At 42.9% G+C, this 24,962-nt stretch overlaps 1 protein-coding gene across 2 annotated transcripts in view; it reads left to right on the top strand.

Annotated features, from left to right (window-relative positions):
* LOC132876766 (tripartite motif-containing protein 16-like) overlaps positions 1-21,261 on the top strand; it is a 30,026-nt gene extending 8,765 nt beyond the window's left edge. For both annotated transcript variants that reach the window (XM_060913552.1, XM_060913544.1), the window contains exons 4-6: positions 4,634-4,793; positions 9,206-9,265; positions 20,488-21,261. In XM_060913552.1, the coding sequence (XP_060769535.1) occupies positions 4,634-4,793; positions 9,206-9,265; positions 20,488-21,032 (765 nt within the window). In that variant the 3' untranslated portion in view covers positions 21,033-21,261. The remainder of the gene's footprint in view (positions 1-4,633; positions 4,794-9,205; positions 9,266-20,487) is intronic.
* The last annotated feature ends 3,701 nt before the right edge of the window (positions 21,262-24,962 follow it).

Below are 24,962 nucleotides of genomic sequence, written 5' to 3'. Positions count from 1 at the left end.
TGACTCTGCAGTGGTTGGACGTATTACCGGTGGTGATGAGAGCGAGTACAGGACGGTGGTGGACAACATTGTCACGTGGAGCAGGAAGAACCACCTACAGCTCAACGTGACGAAGACGAAAGAACTGGTGGTCGATCTGAAGAGAATCAGGACTCCGGTGAACCCTGTTAACATCCAAGGAGTCAGTGTGGACGTGATGGAGGAATATTTTTTTGTGATTAACATTTTTTTATTAAAGAATGCAAATAATTTTACACTTACAGTTTAACGCAAACTACAAACAACAGTACGACACAGTATACATCTCATGCCAAAAAAAAGAAAAAACAAAAGACTCATAATGACCATGACAGATAACAGAGAGGAGTCACATAGTTAAAATAATGTAAACATGCAAAACATGACATTCCCCCCCAAAAAGGGGGGGGGGGGGGGTCAACTAATATCAGACGTCAGAATTAACCCAGGGTGTTGGCTCTTAAGGAGGTCTTGGATGGACAGAGTAATATCTGACCAAGCCTGAATAGTTTTAGGCTTGGCACTGTTGAGGCTTGCAGTTGTGCACTCAAGAGAGGTAATGTCAATGATAGGCAGTTAGCCAGTATTGTTTCAGAGGTAGATTAGGCTGGAACCAAAGCCTTAATATGTTTTTTTTTGCTGCTGTGAGCCCTGCTAGGAGCAGTCTGCGCTGAATGAGAGTGAGGGACAGATGTGAATCATCATTAAGAAGACAAAGACAGGGGTTGGATTGTATGTCAATGTTAAGTAGTAATGAAATTATAGAAAAAATCTCAGTCCAGAAGTGTCTGATTGGGATGCACTCCCAGAACATGTGCATTGTTGTACCTTGCGCCTGACCTGGGCAGTGAGTGCAATTAGGGTCTGGTAGTAATTTCATTTTAAAGCATTTCATGGGAGTTGCATAAGCCCTGTGTATTAGCTTAAAGTGTAGCTATCAGTTGGTGTGCAAGATTTTTGGAAGCACTGTTTAGGTTTTCCCATATATCCTCCCATGATGGCTCTATACCAGATGTGTTCAAGTCCCTTTCCCAAACCCTTTCAACAGCTAGACCTTTGGAATGATGAAAGATTAAAGCATTGTAGATGACTGTTATGGTCCCTCTAGAGCTCCGCTTTGGTTCGACCCATTTCTCCATGGGGTGTTCTGGAATCAGCTGACTCCGGGGCTCCCCATACGCCTTCATAGCAGATCTCAGTCTTAGATAAAGGAAATATGAAGTACCTGACAGATCAAAATTAGTTTTTATTTCTAGAAATGAGCGCAGAGCAGTATTATCAAATAAGTCACCAAAAATATAGACTCCTTTGTGGGCCCATGGGGAAAACACAAATGGCTTCCCACCTGACTGAAAATGATAGCTGTTCCAGAGTGGAGTTGTTTTATGAAACATGTTTGTTACACCCATCAGTTTTTCAGTTTTTTTCCAAACATTAAGAGAGTTAACTATGATGCTCCCATAACGTAGCTGGATGTTTTTGCAGCCTGTGCCAGTATAGGGCAAGTCCTCTAACCGGTGTGGTTTCACACATGCCGCTTCTATTGCCTGCCATGGGACTTGAGAATCTTGGTGTCTCCATACCTGCAGTGGTCTTAAGTTGAAAGGCATAGTAGGAGAAATTTAAATTTGGGACCACCAGGCTTCCATTGAGCTTGCTTCTTTGTAAAGTTGCAAGTTTAATTTTGGCTCGCTTTCCTCCCCAGATGAATTGTGAAATGAGAGAGTGCATTTCAGATATATAGTTGGATGGAGGGGGAAGAGGAATCATAAAGAACAGAAAGTTAATACGGGGCAAGACGTTCATTTTTATAGTTGAGGTGGTGGAGGAATACAAGTACCTGGGGGTGTACTTGGATAATAAACTGGACTGGTCCAAAAATGTGGACACCGTATACAAAAAGGGCCAGAGCCGTCTCTATTTTCTGAGACGGCTGAGGTCCTTCAACATCTGCTGAAGGATGCTGCGGATGTTCTATGAGTCTGTGGTGGCCAGCGCCACCCTGTACACTGTTGTCTGCTGGGGCAGCGGCTTGAAGGCGAAGGACACTAACGGGCTCAATAAGATCATCAGGAAGGCCGGCCATGTTGTAGGCGTGGAACTGGACTTTCTGATAGTGGTGTTGGAGAAGAGGACACTGTCCAAAATAAAAACAATCTTAGACTGTCCTTCCCACCCTCTACATGAGGAGCTGATCAGCTACAGGAGTACATTCAGTAAACGGTTGATTCTTCCTCGCTGCACAACTGAGAGACACAGGAAATCATTCCTACCTGCTGCAGTCAAGCTGTACAATGCCACTGTATAACTATGGTACACTGTCTTACCATGTATACTGTATCCTTAACTCAGGGGCAATATATGTATATAGGAATCATTGTATATAAAATCACTTCATTTTGCTTTTACTTAAGTTATTGAATTTATTTAAATTAATTTTATTTTTATTTATTCCTTTTTCAGACGATTTTATCTTCTATTTTTAGATGTTACTTCTTTGATTCAGGGGCTTGGCTGCAAATTTGAATTTCCATCCGGGGATTCATAAAGTAATTCTGATTCTGATATCTTCATTATTAATTCCAATTATGCAAATTTGGGTAGAAGCTATATGCACCCCGGGCAGCCCTACCTTCCTGCCAAAAAGAATAAAAATCAGTGAAGAATTGAGAGAGAAGAAACAATTTTCGTGAAATGTGGACGACAGACGACGAACAACGTATGATGGCATAAACTCATCACCTGTCGGCCGGATGAGATAATAATTGACTCTTGGGGTGGTAACAGTCACTCCACTTCAAGCTGGGACACATCACACCACCCTATCGTTCATAATATTCCACATTCATTAACCACACCGCACTACCGTACTTGCATAGTATATTCAAAAGTATTGGAACAACAAGGCTAAATCTTTTGTTTTTACTACATACTGATGTCATTTGGGTTTGATATCAAAATATGAATATTACATGATAGATCAGAATTTCAGCTTTCATTTCCTGATGTTTACATCTAGATGTGTTAAACAACTTAGACATTTTTGTTTGAACCCACCCATTTTTCAAGTGATCAAAATATCGTAACGTGATTGCCAAGTGATTCTTGTTGCCCTGGGGTGTTCTGTTAATAGATTGTTTAAACAGCTAATAGCTCTGAATGTCTACTCTTAGTTTGATCCCTGGGTTTCATCTGTGAAGATTGTATTTGTTGCTCAAAAGGATAAACCAACATGAAGACCAGAGAGAAATGCAAATGCTATGGGATAAAAGCAAGCCATTTTGAAACTGAGAAAAGAAGGAAAATCAATGAGCGCCATAACACAAGTACTGGACAGAGCTAGTACAGCAATTTGGGGTCTTCTGGGGAAAAAAAAAAACAAAAACACTGGTGTACTAAATACCAGACATGGAACAGATAAGAAAAACAAAAGTCAGTGACATTGCCAACAACATCCACAGGGCAGGGCTGAAGGAATCACAATCCACTGTTTGAAGAAGACTGAGAGAGCAGAAATATAGAGGCCATACCACAAGGTGCAAACCACTCATTAGTCATAAGAATCAGAAGGCCAGATTGGAATTTCCAAAGAAATACAGAGATAAGCCTCAAAATTTTTGCAACCAAGATTAACTTTTAAACAAAGTGATGAAAAGACAAAAGTGTGGATAAAGAAAGGATCTGCTCATGATCCAAAACATACAAGTTCACTGGTGAAGAACGGTAGAAGTAGCATCATGGCTTGGGTTTGCATGGCTGCTTCGAGAACAGGCTCACAAATCGTTATTGATGATCACCTAAAATTGGTATTGATATTGATGTTTTTGCTTACTTGAAAAATGGGTGGGTTCAACCAAAAGGGTCCATTTTGTAAGTTGTTTAACACAGCTAGATGTAAATATCAGGGGAAAAAAAGAGCTGAAATTTTAACCAACTGTTTCATATTCATCTTTTGGTCTCAAACTCTATCTACCTTCTATCGAGTAAGAGGTTTGGACACACCTTCTCATTTAAAGTTTTCTTTATTTTTATTAATTAAAAGTCACTTCCTGTCTTAAAGTAATGATGGATGTTGTTTCTCTTTACTTAGTTGAGCAGTTCTTGATATAAAATGGATTACTACAGTTGTGGTGTGAAATAGGGCTATTTGCTGTATTTTTATTATTTACTATTTACTGTTTGATCTCAAACACATTAAAAAGGCAATAAACTATTCCAATAATTAACTTTTGATGAGGCACACCTCTTAATTGGAAAGCATTCCAGGTGACTACCCCATGAAGCTGGTTAAGATAATGCCAATAGTGTGCAAAGTGTCAAGGTAAACGCTGGATACTTTAAAAAAAAATTTTTTAAATTTACCACATAATCCCATACGTGTTCCAGATGTTATTTCATAGTTTTGATGTCTTCAGTATTGTTCTACAATGTAGAAAATACAAAAAAAACATATGAATGGGAAGGGGTGTACAAACTTTTGACTGGTCATATACATACTGTGTGTGTGTATATATATATATATATATATATATATATATATATATATATACTGTGTATATACAGTATATGAGATAAATCGTGGTCACCATTTTAACTCCTTTGGTTTTGATTGTAGAGTTTCCCGTCTCTCTCGGACACTCTTGGATCTGCAGACCTGTGCTCCATCAGGCTCAGTCCTCTTGTCTTTCTTGAAGATGTAACAGCATTTGTGTCTAAACTGAGGGACAAAGTGGAAAAAATGTGCTATGAGGAGTTCAGAATGGTATCAAATGCAGGTACAAAATTCACTGGAATTTTCTGGAATGACAGAAAATGAAAGGTCATTTTGATGAGAATTTTGAGCTTTCCATGCAAGAGAGGCTCTGCACCATCATGTGACCCTACAGCAATGGTAACTACGCCACCATGACAGGGGGCATGCTTGTCGTGCTTCATTCATCCGCGTTAGTTGGTATGGATCAGTATGGGAAGGTTTTGCTGCATGTGCAAATCGTCCTGAATGAAACAAAGACATTATGTTATTTACCAGCTGGGAGGTCTGTATCGTGAGATACCGTGACCGAGGTTTTGAAAGTACTGACCAAGGCCCTCTGGGCCGAGGTCAGGATTCAAGGCCGAGGTCATGGTATTTCACCATGTGGACCGACCTTAAGCTGGTAAATCTCATCTCATCTCATTATCTCTAGCCGCTTTATCCTTCTACAGGGTCGCAGGCAAGCTGGAGCCTATCTCAGCTGACTATGGGCGAAAGACGGGGTACACCCTGGACAAGTCGCCAGGTCGTCACAGGGCTGACACATAGACACAGACAACCATTCACACTCACATTCACACCTACGGTCAATTTAGAGTCACCAGTTAACCTAACCTGCATGTCTTTGGACTGTGGGGGAAACCGGAGCACCCGGAGGAAACCCATGTGGACACGGGGAGAACATGCAAACTCCGCACAGAAAGGCCCTCGCCGGCCACGGGGCTTGAACCCGGATCTTCTTGCTGTGAGGTGACAGCGCTAACCACTACACCACCGTGCCGCCCTAAGCTGGTAAATAATATATTTATTTTTTTCTTTACCAAATTCTAACAGAAAACGAGAGCGCCCGAAAGGGAAAACCAAGCCGAGCCGCCATTTTGAATCCTCATTCATGGCTGTAATGCAAATGGCTTCCTCCTCAGTATACAAGTGCACTTCAATGGCAGGAAAAAAACTACATTTTGCCGCCTATGTAGTCGCCTATTTATACAAAAATGAGTCATTCAGGATTCAGTCATGTTTTTGCTCGGCATTAGTAAGTTACAGGTTTTTAGCTTTCTCCTGAAATGTTTTCTTTTATTTCTTCTTCTTCAGGGTAGTAAAACTCACGTTCACTGTGAAGACTGTCATTATCACTATCCATGATGTAAAATTAATGCTATTCTCCTGAGAAATGTGAAAATAAATGTTGACAAAAAATTGCTACTATGTTTGTTGTTGTTGTGAACGAGCGAGTTGCCAGAGGTCCGTAACCAGGGACCGTACCGTAGGATACGGACCCACTCGCCAGCCAATCAGAATGCAGGATTTGATGGAAACCACATCGCGAAAAAAATAAATCAGATTATTTTTAATTTACCAAAAGTAATTAATCAGGGGAAAAAATAGAGAGATTTCTAAACATAGAAGGGAAAAAACATTTAGTGGGACTCAATGTTGAACAGAGAGGTCAGAAATCCTATGTTGTGCTCCCTTCATTTCCACAAAGGTAAGAATTCAAAAATATATTTATCAGAACTGTAGCGCAGTGCTCATTCTTATCCAGTGAAGTGAACATGAGCGTCAACACAGCAGCTCTGCAAAGCCTAACTTTCACCGAGATTTAAAGTGCATTTACATTCAGGGATCCTTCGGAGCACGTTGTGTGCGCTCTTTGGACCCAGTCATTATGGGAAACACCTGAAGCTGACTTGTGTGCAATCAGCACGTGCGTATAAGGACACAGAGGCTTTTTGAAGTATTATCATCACTGTCAAGTTTGTTTCTAGTCATGTTTATGACTCTGTTTTCAGTTTCATTTGTATTTTGTTTTTGGAAATACAAGCCTGATTTCAAAAAAGTTGGGACAAAGTACAAATTGTACATAAAAACGAAATGCAATAATTTACAAATCTCAAAAACTGATATTGTATTCACAATAGAACATAGACAACATATCAAATGTTGAAAGTGAGACATTTTGAAATTTCATGCCAAATATTGGCTCATTTGAAATTTCGTGACAGCAACACATCTCAAAAAAGTTGGGACAGGGGCAATAAGAGGCTGGAAAAGTTAAAGGTACAAAAAAGGAACAGCTGGAGGACCAAATTGCAACTCATTAGGTCAATTGGCAATAGGTCATTAACATGACTGGGTATAAAAAGAGCATCTTGGAGTGGCAGTGGCTCTCAGAAGTAAAGATGGGAAGAGGATCACCAATCCCCCTAATTCTGCACCGACAAATAGTGGAGCAATATCAGAAAAGAGTTCGACAGTGTAAAATTGCAAAGAGTTTGAACATATCATCATCTACAGTGCATAATATCATCAAAAGATTCAGAGAATCTGGAAGAATCTCTGTGCGTAAGGGTCAAGGCTGGAAAACCATACTGGGTGCCCGTGATCTTCAGGCCCTTAGACGACACTGCATCACATACAGGCATGCTTCTGTACTGGAAATCACAAAATGGGCTCAGGAATATTTCCAGAGAACATTATCTGTGAACACAATTCACCGTGCCATCCGCCGTTGCCAGCTAAAACTCTATAGTTCAAAGAAGAAGCCGTATCTAAACATGATCCAGAAGTGCAGATGTCTTCTCTGGGCCCAGGCTCATTTAAAATGGACTGTGGAAAAGTGGAAAACTGTTCTGTGGTCAGACGAATCAAAATGTGAAGTTCTTTATGGAAATCAGGGACGCCTTGTCATTCGGACTAAAGAGGAGAAGGACGACCCAAGTTGTTATCAGCACTCAGTTCAGAAGCCTGCATCTCTGATGATATGGGGTTGCATTAGTGTGTGTGGCATGGGCAGCTTACACATCTGGAAAGACACCATCAATGCTGAAAGGTATATCCAGGTTCTAGAGCAACATATGCTCCCATCCAGACGACGTCTCTTTCAGGGAAGACCTTGCATTTTCCAGCATGACAATGCCAAACCACATACTGCATCAATTACAGCATCATGGCTGCATAGAAGAAGGGTCCGGGTACTGAACTGGCCAGCCTGCAGTCCAGATCTTTCACCCATAGAAAACATTTAGCGCATCATAAAATGAAAGATACGACAAAAAAGACCTAAGACAGTTGAGCAACTAGAATCCTACATTAGACAAGAATGGGTTAACATTCCTATCCCTAAACTTGAGCAACTTGTCTCCTCAGTCCCCAGACGTTTACAGACTGTTGTAAAGAGAAAAGAGGATGTCTCACAGTGGTAAACATGGCCTTGTCCCAACTTTTTTGAGATGTGTTGTTATGAAATTTAAAATCACCTAATTTTTCTCTTTAAATGATACATTTTCTCAGTTTAAACATTTGATATGTCATCTATGTTCTATTCTGAATAAAATATGGAATTTTGAAACTTCCACATCATTGCATTCCGTTTTTATTTACAATTTGTACTTTGTCCCAACTTTTTTGGAATTGGGGTTGTATTACGCCTGCTAATAAACACTGTTCCTGCACCTCAACCCATCTACTGCTACATATCTGACAGAATATCTCACAAAGTCTCTGTGAAAACAGCGTCCTTATATGTGCGTGCTGATTGCACTCAAACACGCATCAGGTGTTTCCCATGACGACTGGGTCTCAACGCACGTACAACGCACTCTGAAAGATCCCCGAATGTAAAAGCACTTTTTAAGTCCCAGTGAAGGTGAGGCTGTGCCAAGCCGCTGTGTTGATGCCCATGTTCACTTCGGTGTATAAGAATGAGCACTGCGTTGCAGTTTTGACATTACATTTTTTTTGGAATTCTTACCTTTGTGGAAATGTCGTGAGCATACCGTAGGGTTTTTGACCTCTCCGTTGAACACCAAGTCCCGCTGAATGTTTTCTATGTTTAGAAATCTCTCTAGTTTTCCCCCCTGATGATCAATTACTTTTTGGTAAATTAAAAAAAAAATCTGTTGTCTTTGTTTTGTTCAAAATGATTTGCACATCCAAAACCGCAGCAAAACCTTTCCATACCGGTCAATAACAATTAACTCGGTTGAATGAAGCACTACAAGCGTGCCTCCTGTCTTGCCAGTGTAGTTACCATTGCTATGGAGACATGTGACCGTGCAAAGCCTCGATAGGAGAAGGAATATTTCTGACTTGGGGTTAAAGGTCTATTGAGGTTGATGTGACTTCTTGGTTTGATAAATGGTTGTTGAACAGAATATATAGTTAGGACAAATGGTTCTTCACCAAGTTTGGATGGTTCATTGTTTGAGTTTCTAAAGGGGTACTATGTGGAGTCTTTTCTGTAAAGTAATTAGGGTTCTGTGTAGAAACTGTAACAGTTCCTTGAGGAAAAAAAAAAGCTGAAAATCCTTTAAAGGGCACTAAATTTAACCTTTTTTCCCCTCTAAGAGTGTAGGTATAGTCAATCAGTAAGTGTATAAATCATGCTTAAATCATCAGGGCACTAAAATTGTGTTTGTGTTTCTGTTGCAGTAAAAGAAATCCAGATTATTCCACTTCCTGATCCTAAAAGCAGAGAAGAGTTCCTCCAGTGTAAGTTTCTTTCTTCAACACATCACAAACACAGACTGTGTACATGCCATTACATTACGCACACAGGAACAATGCGATTCCAGGAATTACTTTTTTTTTTTTTAAGTGAAGCTTTACATCAATATTGTGCTTTAAATCCTGAAATTGGGTGTCATTTGTCTTTTTGGAAGGTTGTGTCGAAATATTTTTTGGCTAAACAGGACTAAAAATATTCCCACTAGATGCCAACCAGTGACAAGATACCAAGCATGTTCATAGCAAAGATCATTTACATTTAGGGACGGCAGCAAAAATCCATAAAAGGTGAAGCTCAGAGGGAGCTGAAAATGATGACAACTAAAGAGTGAAAGATCACCTCCTGAGCATGACGTGTGCTCAATCTTCAGTAATGAAGCTCAGCCTGTGCAGAAACACACTAATTCGTCCTGGCTTACTTTGAAGGCATTAATATAAAATGACTGATTTTTCACAAAATGTTCATTAAATCAGTGTGTGGATTAGTGTGTGATACGTGATTTCATCTTGACAGTGTATAAAGTGTCTTGCAAAAATATTCATCCCCCTTGGTGTTTGTTCTGTTTTGCTGCATTACAAGCTGGAATGAAAATGGATTTTTGGGGGGTTAGCACCATTTGATTTAAATAACATGCCTATAACTTTAAATATGCAAACTGTTGTTTTATTGTGACACAAAGATGCAGAAACCGAAATCTGGAGTGTGCATAGGTATTCACCCCCTTCTATATGATACCCCTAAATAAGAACTGGTCCAACCAATTCACTTCATAAGTCACATAATTAGTTGATTAAGATCCACCTGTGTGCAATCAAAGTGCCACATGATCTGTCACATGATGTCTGTATAAATCAACCTATTCTGGAAGGACCCTGACTCTGCAACACTACTAAGCAAGCAACATGAAAACCAAGAAGCCTCCAAACAGGTCAGAGACAAAGTCGTGAAGAAGTACAGTATGAATCAGGGTTGGGTTATAAAAAATATCCCCAACTTTGAATATCCCACGGAGCACCATTAAATCCATTATAGCAAAATGGAAAGAATATGGCACCACTACAAACCTGACAAGAGAAGGCCGCCCACCAAAACTCACAGACCGGGCAAGGAGGGCATTAATCAGAGATGCAACAAAGACACCAAAGATAACACTGAAGGAGCTGCAAAGATCCACAGCGGAAATGGGAGGCTCTGTCTATAGGACCACTTTGAGCCGTACACTCCACAGAGTGGGGCTTTATGGAAGAGTAGCCAGAAAAGTGTCATTGCTGCAGAAAACACATTTGGAGTTTGCCCAACAGCATGTGGCAGACTCCCCAAACATACAGAAGACGATTCTCAGGTCAAATGAGACTAAAACTGAACTTTTTGGCCATCATGGGAAATGCCCCGTGTGGCACAAACCCAACACCCTGAGAACACCATTCCTACAGTGAAGCATGGTGGTGGCAGCATCATGCTGTAGGGATATTTTTCATCTGCAGGGACAGGAAAGCTGATCAGAACTGAAGGAAAGATGGATGGCACTAAATACAGGGCAATTCTGGAGGAAAACCTGTTTGAGTCAGCCAGAGGTTTGAGACTGGGACAAAGTTTCACGTTCCAGCAGGACAATGACTCTAAACATCCTACTAAAGCTTCACTGGAGTGGTTTAAAAAGAAACAGTTAAATGTCTTAGAATGGCCTAATCAAAGCCCAGACCTCAATTCAATTGAGAATCTGTGGCATAACTTGAAGATCGCTGTACACCAACGCAACCCATCTAACTTGAAGGAGTTGGAGGAGTTTTGCCTTGAGGAATGGGCAAAAATCCCAGTGGCTAGATGTGCTAAGCTAATAGACATATCCCAAGAGGCTTACAGTTGTAATTGCAGCAAAAGGTGCCGCTACAAAGTATTGACTTTTTTTTTTGGGGGGGGGGGATTTTTTGTTTGTTTATTGTGACACAAACAAAAAAGTAAACATTTGTGCCTTTAAAGTTGTAGGCATGTTGTGTAAATCAAAAGGTGCTAACCCCCAAAAATCTATTTTAATTCCTTCAATAAAAACTATTCATCTTCTCGCAGCAGTTTGTGCCTGCTCATGTCTTTATTAAAAAGAAAATGTCACAATCCAACAAGCGGCTTTGCCAGGAGGATATGACTGAGACGCAGTGGGTGTTTTTCAACAGGAAACAACAAAAAGTGTGCTAAACGTTTTTTTGTCCATGCAGTATGACTTCCCAAACTTGCTTCCAAACTTTACTTCATGTCACAGGTTGATTTTGACATGAGGCCTTCAATATTCCACAGCAGGAAAAAGGAGGATTTGGACATAAGCTACACTCAGTGGCCACTTTTTAATAATAGGCGTATCAGACACTCGCTAGCTATGCTGTGAAAATTGTCCATGTAGACTCCCATCTAAGTTTCCAAATCTGTCATTACTTAAGTCTTGAATATTTTCTATCATGAATACTATCATTAAAAAGCTTATAATCTCTGCTTTCCAAAGAAATTTCTCTCATTAAGATCTGTTCAGTACTTTGGGAGTAATGGCAGGTTTAAGTCGGTACAACAGAGTAAAAACTCTGCTCGCGTGACGTCGGGAAACTGCCAGTGCTTTTCTTTTTGAGTCACAGGAAAGCGGTCAGGCTGGTTCTCTCTCTCTTCTGATTGGTTTCCCACTGGATTACTCGTCAATATCAATCAGATAACTTTTATCTGATTGATATCTTTTATGTTCTCTCACTCTCACCATTTCTGATGACGATTCAGCAAAATTTTCTGTCTGCTAGTTTTGATATGATTCACAGGAGACTTTGAAGTGAATTTTCATAGCTTTACCTACTTATTTTTTCAAATCAAACTGATTCATGTAAATAACTAACTATTTTGGGATATAACTGGAGTTGTTTTGCAGTTGTAATTGCAGGAAAAGGTGCCGCTACAAATATTGACTTTTTTTTTGGGGGGGTGGATTTTTTTTTTGTTTGTTTATTGAGTAATTCCATGCCAAATCACCAGATTTTAGAGAAAGTTCCCGACTGACCATCTCAGATTTTGTTCATTTTTTTTATTTTAATGTCCGTGTTCCTAATAACTGCTGTGCAAAATTTTACGCCAATATCGCCACTAGTTTCGGACTGTGGGTGGTAAAAGAGAGCGACTGGACTTGCTTGAAGATTCTTGAAGACGTTTCACCTCTCATCCGAAAGGCTTCTTCAGTTCTGTCTGACTGGTAGGGAGTATTTATCCTCTCATGGATGAAAAGCTCATCTAAGGTGTCGTTGAGTCATCCTGTTGGTGTGGGTCACTGGGGGCTGAGGCTACATCCACATGACAACGGCAACGAGATGTTATTTAAAAATATATCGCGTCCAAATGGGCAACGATCAGTAAAATATCAGGTCCATATGGCAACACAACGCTTGCTGAAAACGATGCAATACACATGCCACACCTCTAGGGGCGCTGTAACATGGTCCCTTCGGAGACACCAGAACAATAGAAGAAGTAAGGACACATGCGCATAAACTGTTATGCGCGAGACTTCATATTAGCCACAAAGTCAGGAAAATCTGTTCGTAAAATTACATTATAATGACCAAATACAATGAAAAGTATTTTTCCAGTCTCACCTGTGAAAGGTAATCCCATGTGATCTCGTTTGGACGGCAAACCTGTTGGTACAGTTAAACGCAGCTAATCTTTATTCTCCGCTTTGACCTATCCAATATGGCGGCGAGGATGACGTATGATTCTACGCGGAAGGCGGCGTCTTTAATGGTCCGGAATAAATTGAATGCTACACATTGATGGATTAATTTGTTGTTTCTCACCTGTGAAAGGTAATCCCATGTGATCTCGTTTGGACGGTAAACCTGTTGGTACAGTTAAACGCAGCACATGAATCTTTATTCTCCGCTTTGACCTATCCAATATGGCGGCGAGGATGACGTATGATTCTATGCGGAAGGCGGCGTCTTTAATGGTCCGGAATAAATTGAATGCTACACGTTGATGGATTAATTTGCTCTTCTACGCCCTTTTTGAGGAATGTATTGTCGGACTTAAACCAACATCTGAAGAGCTGAGATCGCTCCTTTTTTTCCCTATTTTTGCTGGCGGGATTGACTCTGCCCTAAGGGCTATTCTCTCTCTCTCTCTCTCTCTCTCTCTCTCTCTGCACCATTACACAATAAATATTCACAGTGAAAATATTTTGTAAGCACGTTTCATGAACCAAGTTATAGGATTTGTTGACAACTCGCATCAAGTTCGTTACACTTCTACCCGGCGTGAAGCACTGTCAGTCATGTGGTTGTGACATCATCGTAAACAAATCCGTTCTACTCATCCAGACGACTTCGCAACGGCAACGTTGCCAGATCTTTCCACTCTGGAACCCGTTCTCAAAAAGATTGCGTTTTGGGCACCCAAAACGCCGGTGCCGTGTGGACGCCAGGCCTAAACGATAAGCAATTGTATCGGAGTCACCTGAATCCGTTGCCGTGTGGACAGGGCCTGAATGTGAATGGCCTCGAGAGTCGTTAGGGTGATCAATGGATTGCCCGTTAAGGTGATCAATGGAATGCTGATTCTCTCTGTCCTCCTGTGAGTCACTGAAAACAGCTGGGTTTTGGTGTGCATTCAGTTGTCTGAGAAGTGTGCCAAGGACTGCATTGTAGGTGGCTGATAAATTATGTCTTAGACCCCCACCTCTGTTCAGTGATGGCCGTTCCAGGTTGACAAAAATGGCTTCTTTAACTCCTCGCTCATACCAACGATCCTCTCTGGCTAAAATGCGTACGTTGCAATCCTGAAATGAGTGTCCTTTGTTGTTAAGATGAAGGTAGACAGCAGAGTCCTGGCCTGAGGAACTGGCTCTACTGTGTTGAGCCATACGCCTGTGAAGCGGTTGTTTGGTTTCACCAATATATGAGTCCGTGCATTGCTCACTGCACTGAATTGCATACACCACGTTGTCCTGTTTGTGTCTGGGTATTCTGTCCTTAGGGTGGACCAGTTTCTGCTTCAGGGTGTTACTGGGTCTGAAACGTACCAGAATGTTGTGTTTGTAGAAGATCCTCCTGAGTTTCTCAGATAGACCAGAAATGTAGGGAATGACAATGTTCCTGCATTTGTTCCTGTTATCCTCCTTGTCCATTATGTTCCTTTTTCTGCTCTTGAAGAAAGACCAGTTGGGATACCCACAGTTCTGAAGTGCTTTCCTGATGTGATTCTGCTCCTTCTCTTTTCCGCACACGTCCCAGACAACTGAATGCACACCAAAACCCAGCTGTTTTCAGTGGCTCACAGGAGGACAGAGAGAATCAGCATTCCATTGATCACCCTAACGACTCTCGAGGCCATTCACATTCAACCCCCAGTGACCCACACCAACAGGATGACTCAACGACACCTGAGATGAGCTTTTCATCCATGAGAAGATAAATACCTGATACTCCCTACCAGTCAGACAGAACTGAAGAAGCCTTTCGGATGAGAGGTGAAACGTCTTCAAGAATTTTCAAGCAAGTCCAGTCGCTCTCTTTTACCACCCACAGTTACTATGACCTGGATGACTGAGAATCTTCACAGACACTAGTTTCAGAGATATTAAGCCTTCAAAAAGGGGGTGTGACCCCATATTTAGCATAAAAACGTGTTACAATCAAACATCCATAGTTTGATGGCTAATAACTTTTGAACTGTACACACTAAATGGTTCAAATTTGCACACATGATTCTTTGATATAATAAGGCTCTGTACACAGAAGGAGAGCTTTGTATGTGACATATTTGCAGATTTATGGCGTGCCAAATATGGCTTCCTGGAATGTGCATTTGTCCATGGTAGCACTTTTGGCTCTCTATATCTCCAGATTTAATGAGACCAGATGTCTGACTCTTTTTAATATATGAGACATGTTATAGTACTATCAGGAAAACATGTTATATCTGTGACCAAAATGATACTTGTCTCATATATAGGCCCCTAAAAATGGAAAAAGCTTGTCGCGTCTGTATTTTGAATGCTTATAGCAAAAATTTGACAAGGTCTACCAGAAAACAAATCATCTCATCTCATTTTCTTCCACTTATCTGGGGCCGGGTTGCGGAGGCAGCAGTCTAAGCATGGAAGCCCAAACTTCCCTCTCCCCAGATACCTCGGCCAGCTCCTCGGGAAGAACACCGAGGCGTTCCCAGGCCAACCATGAGACATAGTCCCTCCAGCGTGTCCTGGGTCTTCCCCGGGGCCTCCTCCTGGGGGGACATGCCTGGAACACCTCCCCAGGGAGGTGTCCAGGAGGCATCCGAAAGAGATGCCCAAGCCACCTCAGCTGATTCCTCTCGATGTGGAGGAGCAGAGGCTCTACTCCGAGCTCCTCCCGAGTGACTGTGCTTCTCACCCTATCTCTAAGGGAGCGCCCAGCCACCCTGCGAAGGAAACTCCTTTCAGCCGCTTGTATCCATGATCTTGTTCTTTCGGTCATTACCCAAAGCTCATGTCCATAGGTGAGAGTCAGAACGTAGATCGACCAGTAAATCGAGAGCTTCGCCTTTTGGCTCAGCTCCTTTTTCACCACGACGGACCGGTAAAGCAACCGCATCACTGCGGAGGCTGCACTGATCCGCCTGTTGATCTCACGCTCCATCCTTCCCTCACTCGTGAACAAGATCCCGAGATACTTAAACTCCTCCACTTGAGGCAGGACGTCTCCAGCAACCTGAAGAGGGCAAGCCACCCTTTTCTGGTCGAGAACCATGGCCTCGGACTTGGAGGTGCTGATTCTCATCCCAGCCGCTTCACACTCGACTGCAAACTGCCCCAGTGCATGCTGAAGGTCCTGGTTTGAAGAAGCCAACAGGACATCATCATCTGCAAAAAGCAGAGATGAAATCCTGTGGTTCCCAAACAGGATTCCTTCTGGCCCTTGGCTGCACCTAGAAATTCTGTCCATAAAAATTATGAACAGAACCGGTGACAAAGAGCAGCCCTGCCGGAGTCCAACATGCACTGGGAACAGGTCTGACTTACTGCCGGCAATGCAAACCAGACTCCTGCTCTGTTCGTACAGGGACCAGACAGCCCTTAGCAAAGAGCCCCAAACCCCATACTCCCGAAGCACCCCCCACAGGATACCATGAGGGACACGGTTGAATGCCTTCTCCAGATCCACAAAGCACATGTGGACTGGTTGGGCAAACTCCCATGAACCCTCGAGCACCCTATGAAGGGTATAGACCTGGTCCAGTGTTCCACGACCAGGATGAAAACCGCATTGTTCCTCCTGGATCTGAGGTTCGGCTATTGGCTGAATTCTCCTCTCCAGTACCCTGGAGTAAACCTTCCCGGGGAGGCTGAGAAGTGTGATTCCCCTATAATTGGAGCACACTCTCCGGTCCCCTTTCTTAAAAAGAGGGACCACCACCCCGGTCTGCCACTCCAGAGGCACTGTCCCCAACTGCCACGCGATGTTGCAGAGGCATGTCAGCCAAGACAGCCCCACAACATCCAGAGACTTGAGATACTCAGGGCGGATCTCATCCACCCCCGGTGCCTTGCCACTGAGGAGCTTGCAAACCACCTCAGTGACTTCAGCTTGTGTAATGGACGAGTCCACCTCTGAGTCATCAGCCTCCGCTTCCTCAGTGGAAGACATGACAGTGGGATTGAGGAGATCCTCGAAGTATTCCTTCCACCGCCCGACAATATCCCCAGTCGAGGTCAACAGCTCCCCACCTGCACTGTAAACAGTGTTGGCAGAGTACTGCTTCCCCCTCCTGAGGTGCCGGATGGTTTGCCAGAATTTCCTCGAAGCCGACCGATAGTCCTCCTCCATGGCCTCATCAAACTCCTCTCAGTTCCAAGTTTTTGCCTCCGCAACTGCCCGAGCTGCGGCACGCCTGGCCTGCCGATACCCGTCAGCTGCCTCAGGAGTCCCGGAGGCCAACATGACCCAATAGGACTCCTTCTTCAGCTTGACGGCATCCCTTACTTCTGGTGTCCACCACCAGGTTCAGGGATTGCCACTACGACAGGCACCGGAGACTTTGCAGCCACACCTCCAAACAGCCGCGTCGACAATGGAGGCAGAGAACATGGTCCACTCAGACTCAATGTCCCCCGCCTCCCTCGGAAGCTGGGAGAAGCTCTCCTGGAGGTGGGAGTTAAAGATCTCCCTGACAGAGTGCTCGGCCAGACGTTCCCAGCAGACCCTCACCATACGTTTGGGGCTGCCAGGTCTGTCCGGCTTCCTCCTCTGCTAGCGGATCCAACACACCACCAGGTGGTGATCAGTTGACAGCTCAGCCCCTCTCTTCACCCAAGTGTCCAAGACATAGGGCCGGAGATCAGATGAAACAACAACAAAGTTGATCATCGACCTCCGACCTAAGGTGTCCTGGTGCCATGTGCACTTATGGACACCCCTATGCTCGAACATGGTGTTTGTTATGGACAAACCGTGACTTGCACAGAAGTCCAATAACAAAGCACCACTCAGGTTCAGATCAGGGAGGCCGTTCCTCCCAATCACGCCCCTCCAGGTGTCACTGTCGTCACCCACATGAGCATTGAAGTCCCCCAGTAGAACAATGGAGTCCCCAGTCTGAGCACCTCTCAGTACCTCTCCCAGGGACTCCAAGAAGGCTGGATACTCTATACTGCTATTTGGCCCGTAGGCACAAACAGCAAGAGCCCTCTCCCCGACCTGAAGGTGCAGAGAGGTGACCCTCTCATTCACTGGGGTAAACTCCAACACATGGTGGCTGAGCTGGGGAGCTATAAGCAAGCCCACACCAGCCCACCACTGCTCACCATGGGCGACTCCAGAGAAGTGGAGAGTCCAGCCCCTCTCGAGGAGCTGGGTTCCGGAGCCCAAGCTGTGTGTGGAGGCAAGCCCAACTATCTCTAGCTGGTACCTCTCAACCTCCCACACAAGCTCAGGCTCTTTTCCCCCCAGCGAAGTGACAATGTATGCCCCAACAGTTAGCCGCTGTGTTCGGGGATCAGGTTGTCGAGGCCCCTGCCTTCGACTGCTGCCCAATCCACACTGCACCGGCCCCCTCCGGCTACCTCTGTGGGTGGTGAACCCACAGGAGGTCGGGCCCACGTCACCACTTTGGGCTGAGCCCGGCCGGGCCCTGTGGGCAAAGGCCCGGCCACCAGGCGCTCGCATATGAGCCCCAACCCCAGGCCTGGCTCCAGGGTGGGGCCCCGGCTGCACCATACCGGGCGACGTCACGGTCCTTGATTTTTTTATTTCCATAAGGGGTTTTGGTGAACTGCTCTTGGTCTGGCCTGTCACCTAGGACCTGTCTGCCTTGGAAAACCCTAACGGGGCGTAATGCCCCCGACAACATAGCTCCTAGGATCATTCAAGCACACAAACCCCTCCACCACAATAAGGTGGCAGTTCTAGGAGGGGAGAAAACAAATTAGATCAGTGAAAAGAGCAAGGTCCAATTGATGTATGTACCAAATATGAAGTTGGTGCTGTGAAGAAAACTATTTTATTCAAGCTGTTGAATATAGGTTTTATGACGTGCGAAAATGCCATTCACAAGGTTACATCACATGCTACATCATTATTAATTCAAATTCTCTTGACTATACATATACTGTATGTAGTATATTTGTAAATATGATAAATGATTTACAAATCTCACAAAAGTCAATTACACAAATTTAATTCTGTTTATGTAGACTTAGCATGTCTATTTGAAGTGTTTGAATAACTGGTCAATTTCTTTCACCACACCAGACGGAACTACATATTGTCTACCAGTTGATGTGATTGGTGCATCTATGAACTTTATGATGTGTATCAGTGGAACCCAAAAGATATCTTCTCTTCTGGGCCAACTATAAGACTTTGCAGGACCATGAGGGTGCATAAATTGTACTTGTACATCCTTGACCTCTCCCCAGCAGAAATCTATAATGGATCACTAACTAGGATTAAAATCCTGGGAGGAGTTTTATGCCAAAGGAAAGAGCGGAAGAACAAAAAGAATAATAAGAAACCGTGCAATTACAATGTATTTTGCCTTTTAGAAGGCAAAATACAATGATGTAGCATGTGATGTAACCTTGTGAATGGCATTTTCGCATGTCTTAAAACCTTCTATATTCAACAGCTTGAATGAAATAGTTTTCTTCATGGCACCAACTTCATATTTGGTATTTATATCAATTAGACCTTGCTCTTTTCACTGATCTAATTTGTTTTCTGGTAGACCTTCTTAGGTTTTTGCTATAAGCATTCAAAATACAGACGCGACAAGCTTTTTCCATTTTTAGGGGCCTATATATGAGACAAGTATAATTTTGGTCACAGATATAACATGTTTTCCTGATAGTACTATAACATGTCTCATATATTAAAAAGAATCAGACATCTGGTCTCATTAAATCTGGAGATATAGAGAGCCAAAAGTGCTACCATGGACAAATGCGCATTCCAGGAAGCCATATTTGGCACGCCATAAATCTGCAAATATGTCACATACAAAGCTCTCCTTCTGTGTACAGAGCCTTATTATATCAAAGAATCATGTGTGCAAATTTGAACCATTTAGTGTGAACAGTTCAAAAGTTATTAGCCACCAAACTATGGATGTTTGATTGTAACACTTGTTTTTATGCTAAATATGGGGCCACGCCCCCTTTTTGAAGGCTTAATATCTCCAAAACTAGTGGAGATATTGGCCTAAAATTTTGCACAGTACTTATTAGTTACAAGGGCATCAAAATAAAAAATTATGAAGCAAATCTGAGATGGTAAGTCGGGAGCCTTCTGGTGATTTGGCACAGAATTACCCTACACAAACAAAAAAGTTAACATTTGTTCCTTTAAAGTGGTCGGCATGTTGTGTAAATCAAAAGGTGCTAACCCCCCAAGAATCCATTTTAATTCCAGCTTGTAATATGACAAAACAGGACAAACACCAAGGGGGATGAATACTTTTGCAAGACACTGTATAAACTCAGACTAACTCATCACCAGTTATACATTTTGAAGCCGATCACCTGACGTTCACATAACTGAGTCTGTTTATATGTAAATTTACACTAAACTCATGCGCAAGACATAGAATAAGCAATTTTTGCATGATTACCATGTTTATTTTGTGAATGATCTTGCGAATTATTTCTGAATGAAAGTGTGTGTATCCAGTTTGATAAACAAGGCCGATTGTGTTTCATCTCCATCAGATTCCTGTCCGTTCACACTGGATCCCAACACTGCGAATAAACACCTCTGTCTGTCGGAGAGGAACACAGTGGTGACCTGCAGTGAAACAGGTCAATCGTATCCTGTTCATCCAGACAGATTTGACTATTATCTCCAGGTGTTGTGTCGAGAGAGTGTGTGGGGACGCTGTTACTGGGAGGTCGAGTGGAGCGGACGCCATGGCGTTTCTCTTGCAGTGTCGTATAAAAACATCAGCAGGAAAGGAAAAGGTCCTGAATGTTTGTTTGGCCGAAATGATCAGTCCTGGAGATTGTTTTGCTCTCTTTCCTGCTACTCATTCAGACACATTAAAAAAGAAATTAAAATCCCTGTACAGCCCAGATCCTCAAGGATAGGAGTGTATGTGGATCACCGAGCAGGAATTCTGTCCTTCTACAGCATCTCTGACATGATGACACTCCTCCACAGAGTTCACACCACATTCACTCAGCCTCTTTATCCCGGGTTTGTGGTCTGTTCAGGATCAACTATTAAGCTGTCATTTCTAGATGCATTCATGAAATAATGTGTTAACTAGAATGAGTGAAAAATCATTAACTTTGATGAATAATTGTGGATTTTCATGATGCTTCTTCTTACTTTTTGATATGATCATGGTACTGCATGGTTTGTGAAAATCTCACAGGACATGGACGGTGTACAGGAACGTGATAAAAAGACTGAACTCTGAAGGACATCACCTGTGTTTGCACATGAACGAAGCTTCAATAAAAACTATTCATCTTCTCACAGCAGTTTGTGCCTGCTCATGTCAAGTTTATTTCTAGAGCGCTTTTAACAATAAACATTGTCGCAATGTTTACAGAATTTGAACGACTTAAAACATGAGCTAGTTTTATCCCTAATCTATCCCCAATGAGCAAGCCTGTGGCGACAGTGGCGAGGAAAAACTCCCTCAGACGACATGAGGAAGAAACCTCGAGAGGAACCAGATTCAAAAGGGAACCCATCCTCATTTGGGCAACAACAGACAGCCTGACTATAACATTAACAGTTTTAACATGAAGTCAGTTTCGTTGATGTTATAAACTCTTCATTGATGGGAACTTGAGTGCAAAACTGTTCATGACAACTGCAGTCCTAAAGTTAGCACGTCAACTGTAGTCCTCAGCCATAAAAGCATTACTGTAAGAGTCCAGAGCGTCTTCCAAGTGCGACTTTCAACTGTCCTCATGGGGCCGTCCTCCACAGGAGCGATGCGATGAGACTCCAACCAGACACAGGGCACCAGGATGGATCAGGCAGGTCCGAGCAGCAGAAGAGGTCAGCATCTCGATCCCAGGACCAACATGTAACTCAGAGGGACAGATTTGGGGGGGGAGGACACAGGTTGGAAAAGTATTAACAATTATTAACAGTTACAGACCCCAGTTATGGACCTCTGGCAACTCACTCGTTCACAACAACAACAAACATAGTAGCATTTTTTGTCAACATTTATCTTTTTTGATAAGATTTATTTATAATATTATCAAAATCTTGTTAATTTTTGCCAGCATTTCTCAGGTTTTTTTCCCTGCCATGGAAGTGCACTTTTATACCGAGGAGGAAGCAATTTGCATTACAGCCGTGAATGAGGATTCAAAATGGTAGCTCGGCTCGGCTCGGTTTTCCCTTTCGGGCGCTCTCGTTTTCTGTTAGAATTTGGTAAAGAAAAAAAAAAAAAAATATATATATATATATATATATATATATATATATATATATATATATATTATTTCTCAGTATAATAGCATTAATTTTACATCATGGATAATGATAACGACAGTGTTCACAGCGAAAGCAAGTTTTACTACCCTGAGGAAGAAGAAATTAAAGAAAACATTTCAGGAGAAAGCTAAAAACCTCTAACTGTTGCTAACGCCGAGCAAAAACAAGGCTGAATCCTGAATGACTCCTATTTGTATAAATAGGGGACTACATAGGCGGCAAAATGTATTTTTTTTTCCTGCCATGGAAGTGCACTTGTATACCGAGGAGGAAGCCATTTGCATTACAGCCGTGAATGAGGTTTCAAAATCTCGGCTCGGTTTTCCCTTATTCTGCAAGTCTGAGCAGTTATTAATAACACCACCACTAATAATAATATTATTAATGAAAGACCCCCATTCCTGCGACCCGTCCAACTGGCCCCCCCAATGGGGGGATGTCACTCTTGAGAGCCCTGGTATTATATTATCTACCTTTAGCTCCCTTAACTATGCTAAGTGCTAATGACTAGTACACTACAGTTCCAATACCAAACTTTATTTCATGTAACAAACAAATTCGCGTTAACTGATATGAAACCGATTTTACAAACTGCTCAAGCTTTATAGGCAGAAATTAACCGCCGACTTAAAACAACAAACAAAAATCCACAACACTCTCACTAAACTAAAACCCTGAGCTAATATTTAACACTAAAGAGATACTAATTAGCACACAGTGCCCCATACCATTAAACAACGCCTTCACATCAATAACCAACAAATCTAAAAGACAAATAAATTTATGATGTAATTGCGGTGCAAACGGATGTTGTGTGAAGGCTAATCCAGGCATAAAAGCCATTGCCATAGTTTCCCAAAGACCCTGTGGCCCTGACCTCAACCCTACTGAACACCTTTGGGATTAACTGGAACACCATCCCAACATCACTAAATACTGAAGTTTCACGTGTTTATTCAGAAATTAAAAAATAAAATACAATACATGCGTACATACATACAAACAGACACTAGACAGCAATATAACACATTCTCAGGACCCATTGTCAAATTCTCATCTCATCTCATTATCTCTAGTCGCTTTATCCTTCTACAGGGTCGCAGGCAAGCTGGAGCCTATCCCAGCTGACTACGGGCGAAAGGCGGGGTACACCCTGAACAAGTCGCCAGGTCATCACAGGGCTGACACATAGACACAGACAACCATTCACACTCACATTCACACCTACGGTCAATTTAGAGTCACCAGTTAACCTAACCTGCATGTCTTTGGACTGTGGGGGAAACCGGAGCACCCGGAGGAAACCCACGTGGACACGGGGAGAACATGCAAACTCCGCACAGAAAGGCCCTCGCTGGCCACGGGGCTCGAACCCGGACCTTCTTGCTGTAAGGCGACAGCGCTAACCACTACACCACCGTGCCGCCCCCATCATCAAATTAACACTAAATAATAATAATAAACTTTATTTGCCAGGTATGTGAACACACAAGGAATTTGACTCCGGTTTCACTTCGCTCTCTTACACTACGCTCACACTGCAAGGCTTAATGCTCAATTCCGATTTTTTTGTGAAATCCAATTTTTTTGTGAGGTCGTTCACATTAACAAATATATGCGACTTGTATGTGATCCTCAGTATGAACGAAAAGCGACCTTAAAGTGTTCTGCATGCGCATTGCAGGATACGACGACGTCACACGCAGTGAGCATGGCCAGTGTTTACGGAAGTAACCTAAAGTTTCCTGTGTATGACAGTAGCCAGCATGGAGTACCTGGCGATGATGCAGTTGTTGTTGCGACGGAGCCAGAACATGTACAATAGCCTGATGTTAAGGAGGAGGTTGAGAAGGAAGAGGGCAAGGGTTTTGGCTCAGGCGTTCTGCGGGGTAGTGACTGCAACCTCCGTTCAAAGGAACATCAAAGCCATGTTGTTGTAACTTTTTTGAGAGACCCGCCGCCTACTTCAGGGCAGAATAGTGACGTTTGTGGCTTGTTGATGACGTGTAAGTCGGATGAATGCGACCTGGCGGTTCAGACTGAAGTCGCATATGAAAAGAGCGGATAGGAATCGGAATTAGCACCACATATCCAAACGGCCTGGGTCGGATTTGAAAAAATCGGATCTGTGTCGTTCATATTGTCAATAAAAGATCAGATACAGGTCACATATGGGCGAAAAAATCGGATTTGAGTCACTTCAGCCTGCAGTGTGAACATAGTGTTAGTACAAACAGATAAAAAGTGTAGACAAGAACAAAAAGCTATGTGCATGTAGAAGGGTAAATATTGCCGCTTTTCCACTACAAACGCGGCTGAGTCGTGCCGTGCCGAGTCGAGCTGAGTCGAGCTGAGCGGGGCTGTTGGAGTTGCATTTCGACTACAACCGCGCTGAACCGTGCTGGCTGGAAGTGGGTGGACACATTGGGTGGAGTTAGCGAAAGTGGGTGGACGTCATGTGATGCCGTTAAGCAGCGCAAACAGTGACATCAGTGACAGTGGCGGAACAAGTCAGAGCCGGGCCGGGGGCGGGGCAAATGACCGGGCCCTTTATTAAAGCTTATCATAACATCATTTTAGGCTACAAAATGTCCGCAACTGCGGTGTTTACCAATTTCAACACTACCGGGTGCAACTATGTTATTTAGTACATCAAGTCCTTCAAACGAACATGTAACTCAGAAACAAAAAACATTAGGATACTGTACATGGCTCATAATAAAAC

This window comes from Neoarius graeffei, chromosome 1 (genome assembly GCF_027579695.1).
Source record: "Neoarius graeffei isolate fNeoGra1 chromosome 1, fNeoGra1.pri, whole genome shotgun sequence".
NCBI lineage: Eukaryota > Metazoa > Chordata > Actinopteri > Siluriformes > Ariidae > Neoarius > Neoarius graeffei.
This window is presented reverse-complemented; position numbering and strand designations above follow the sequence as displayed.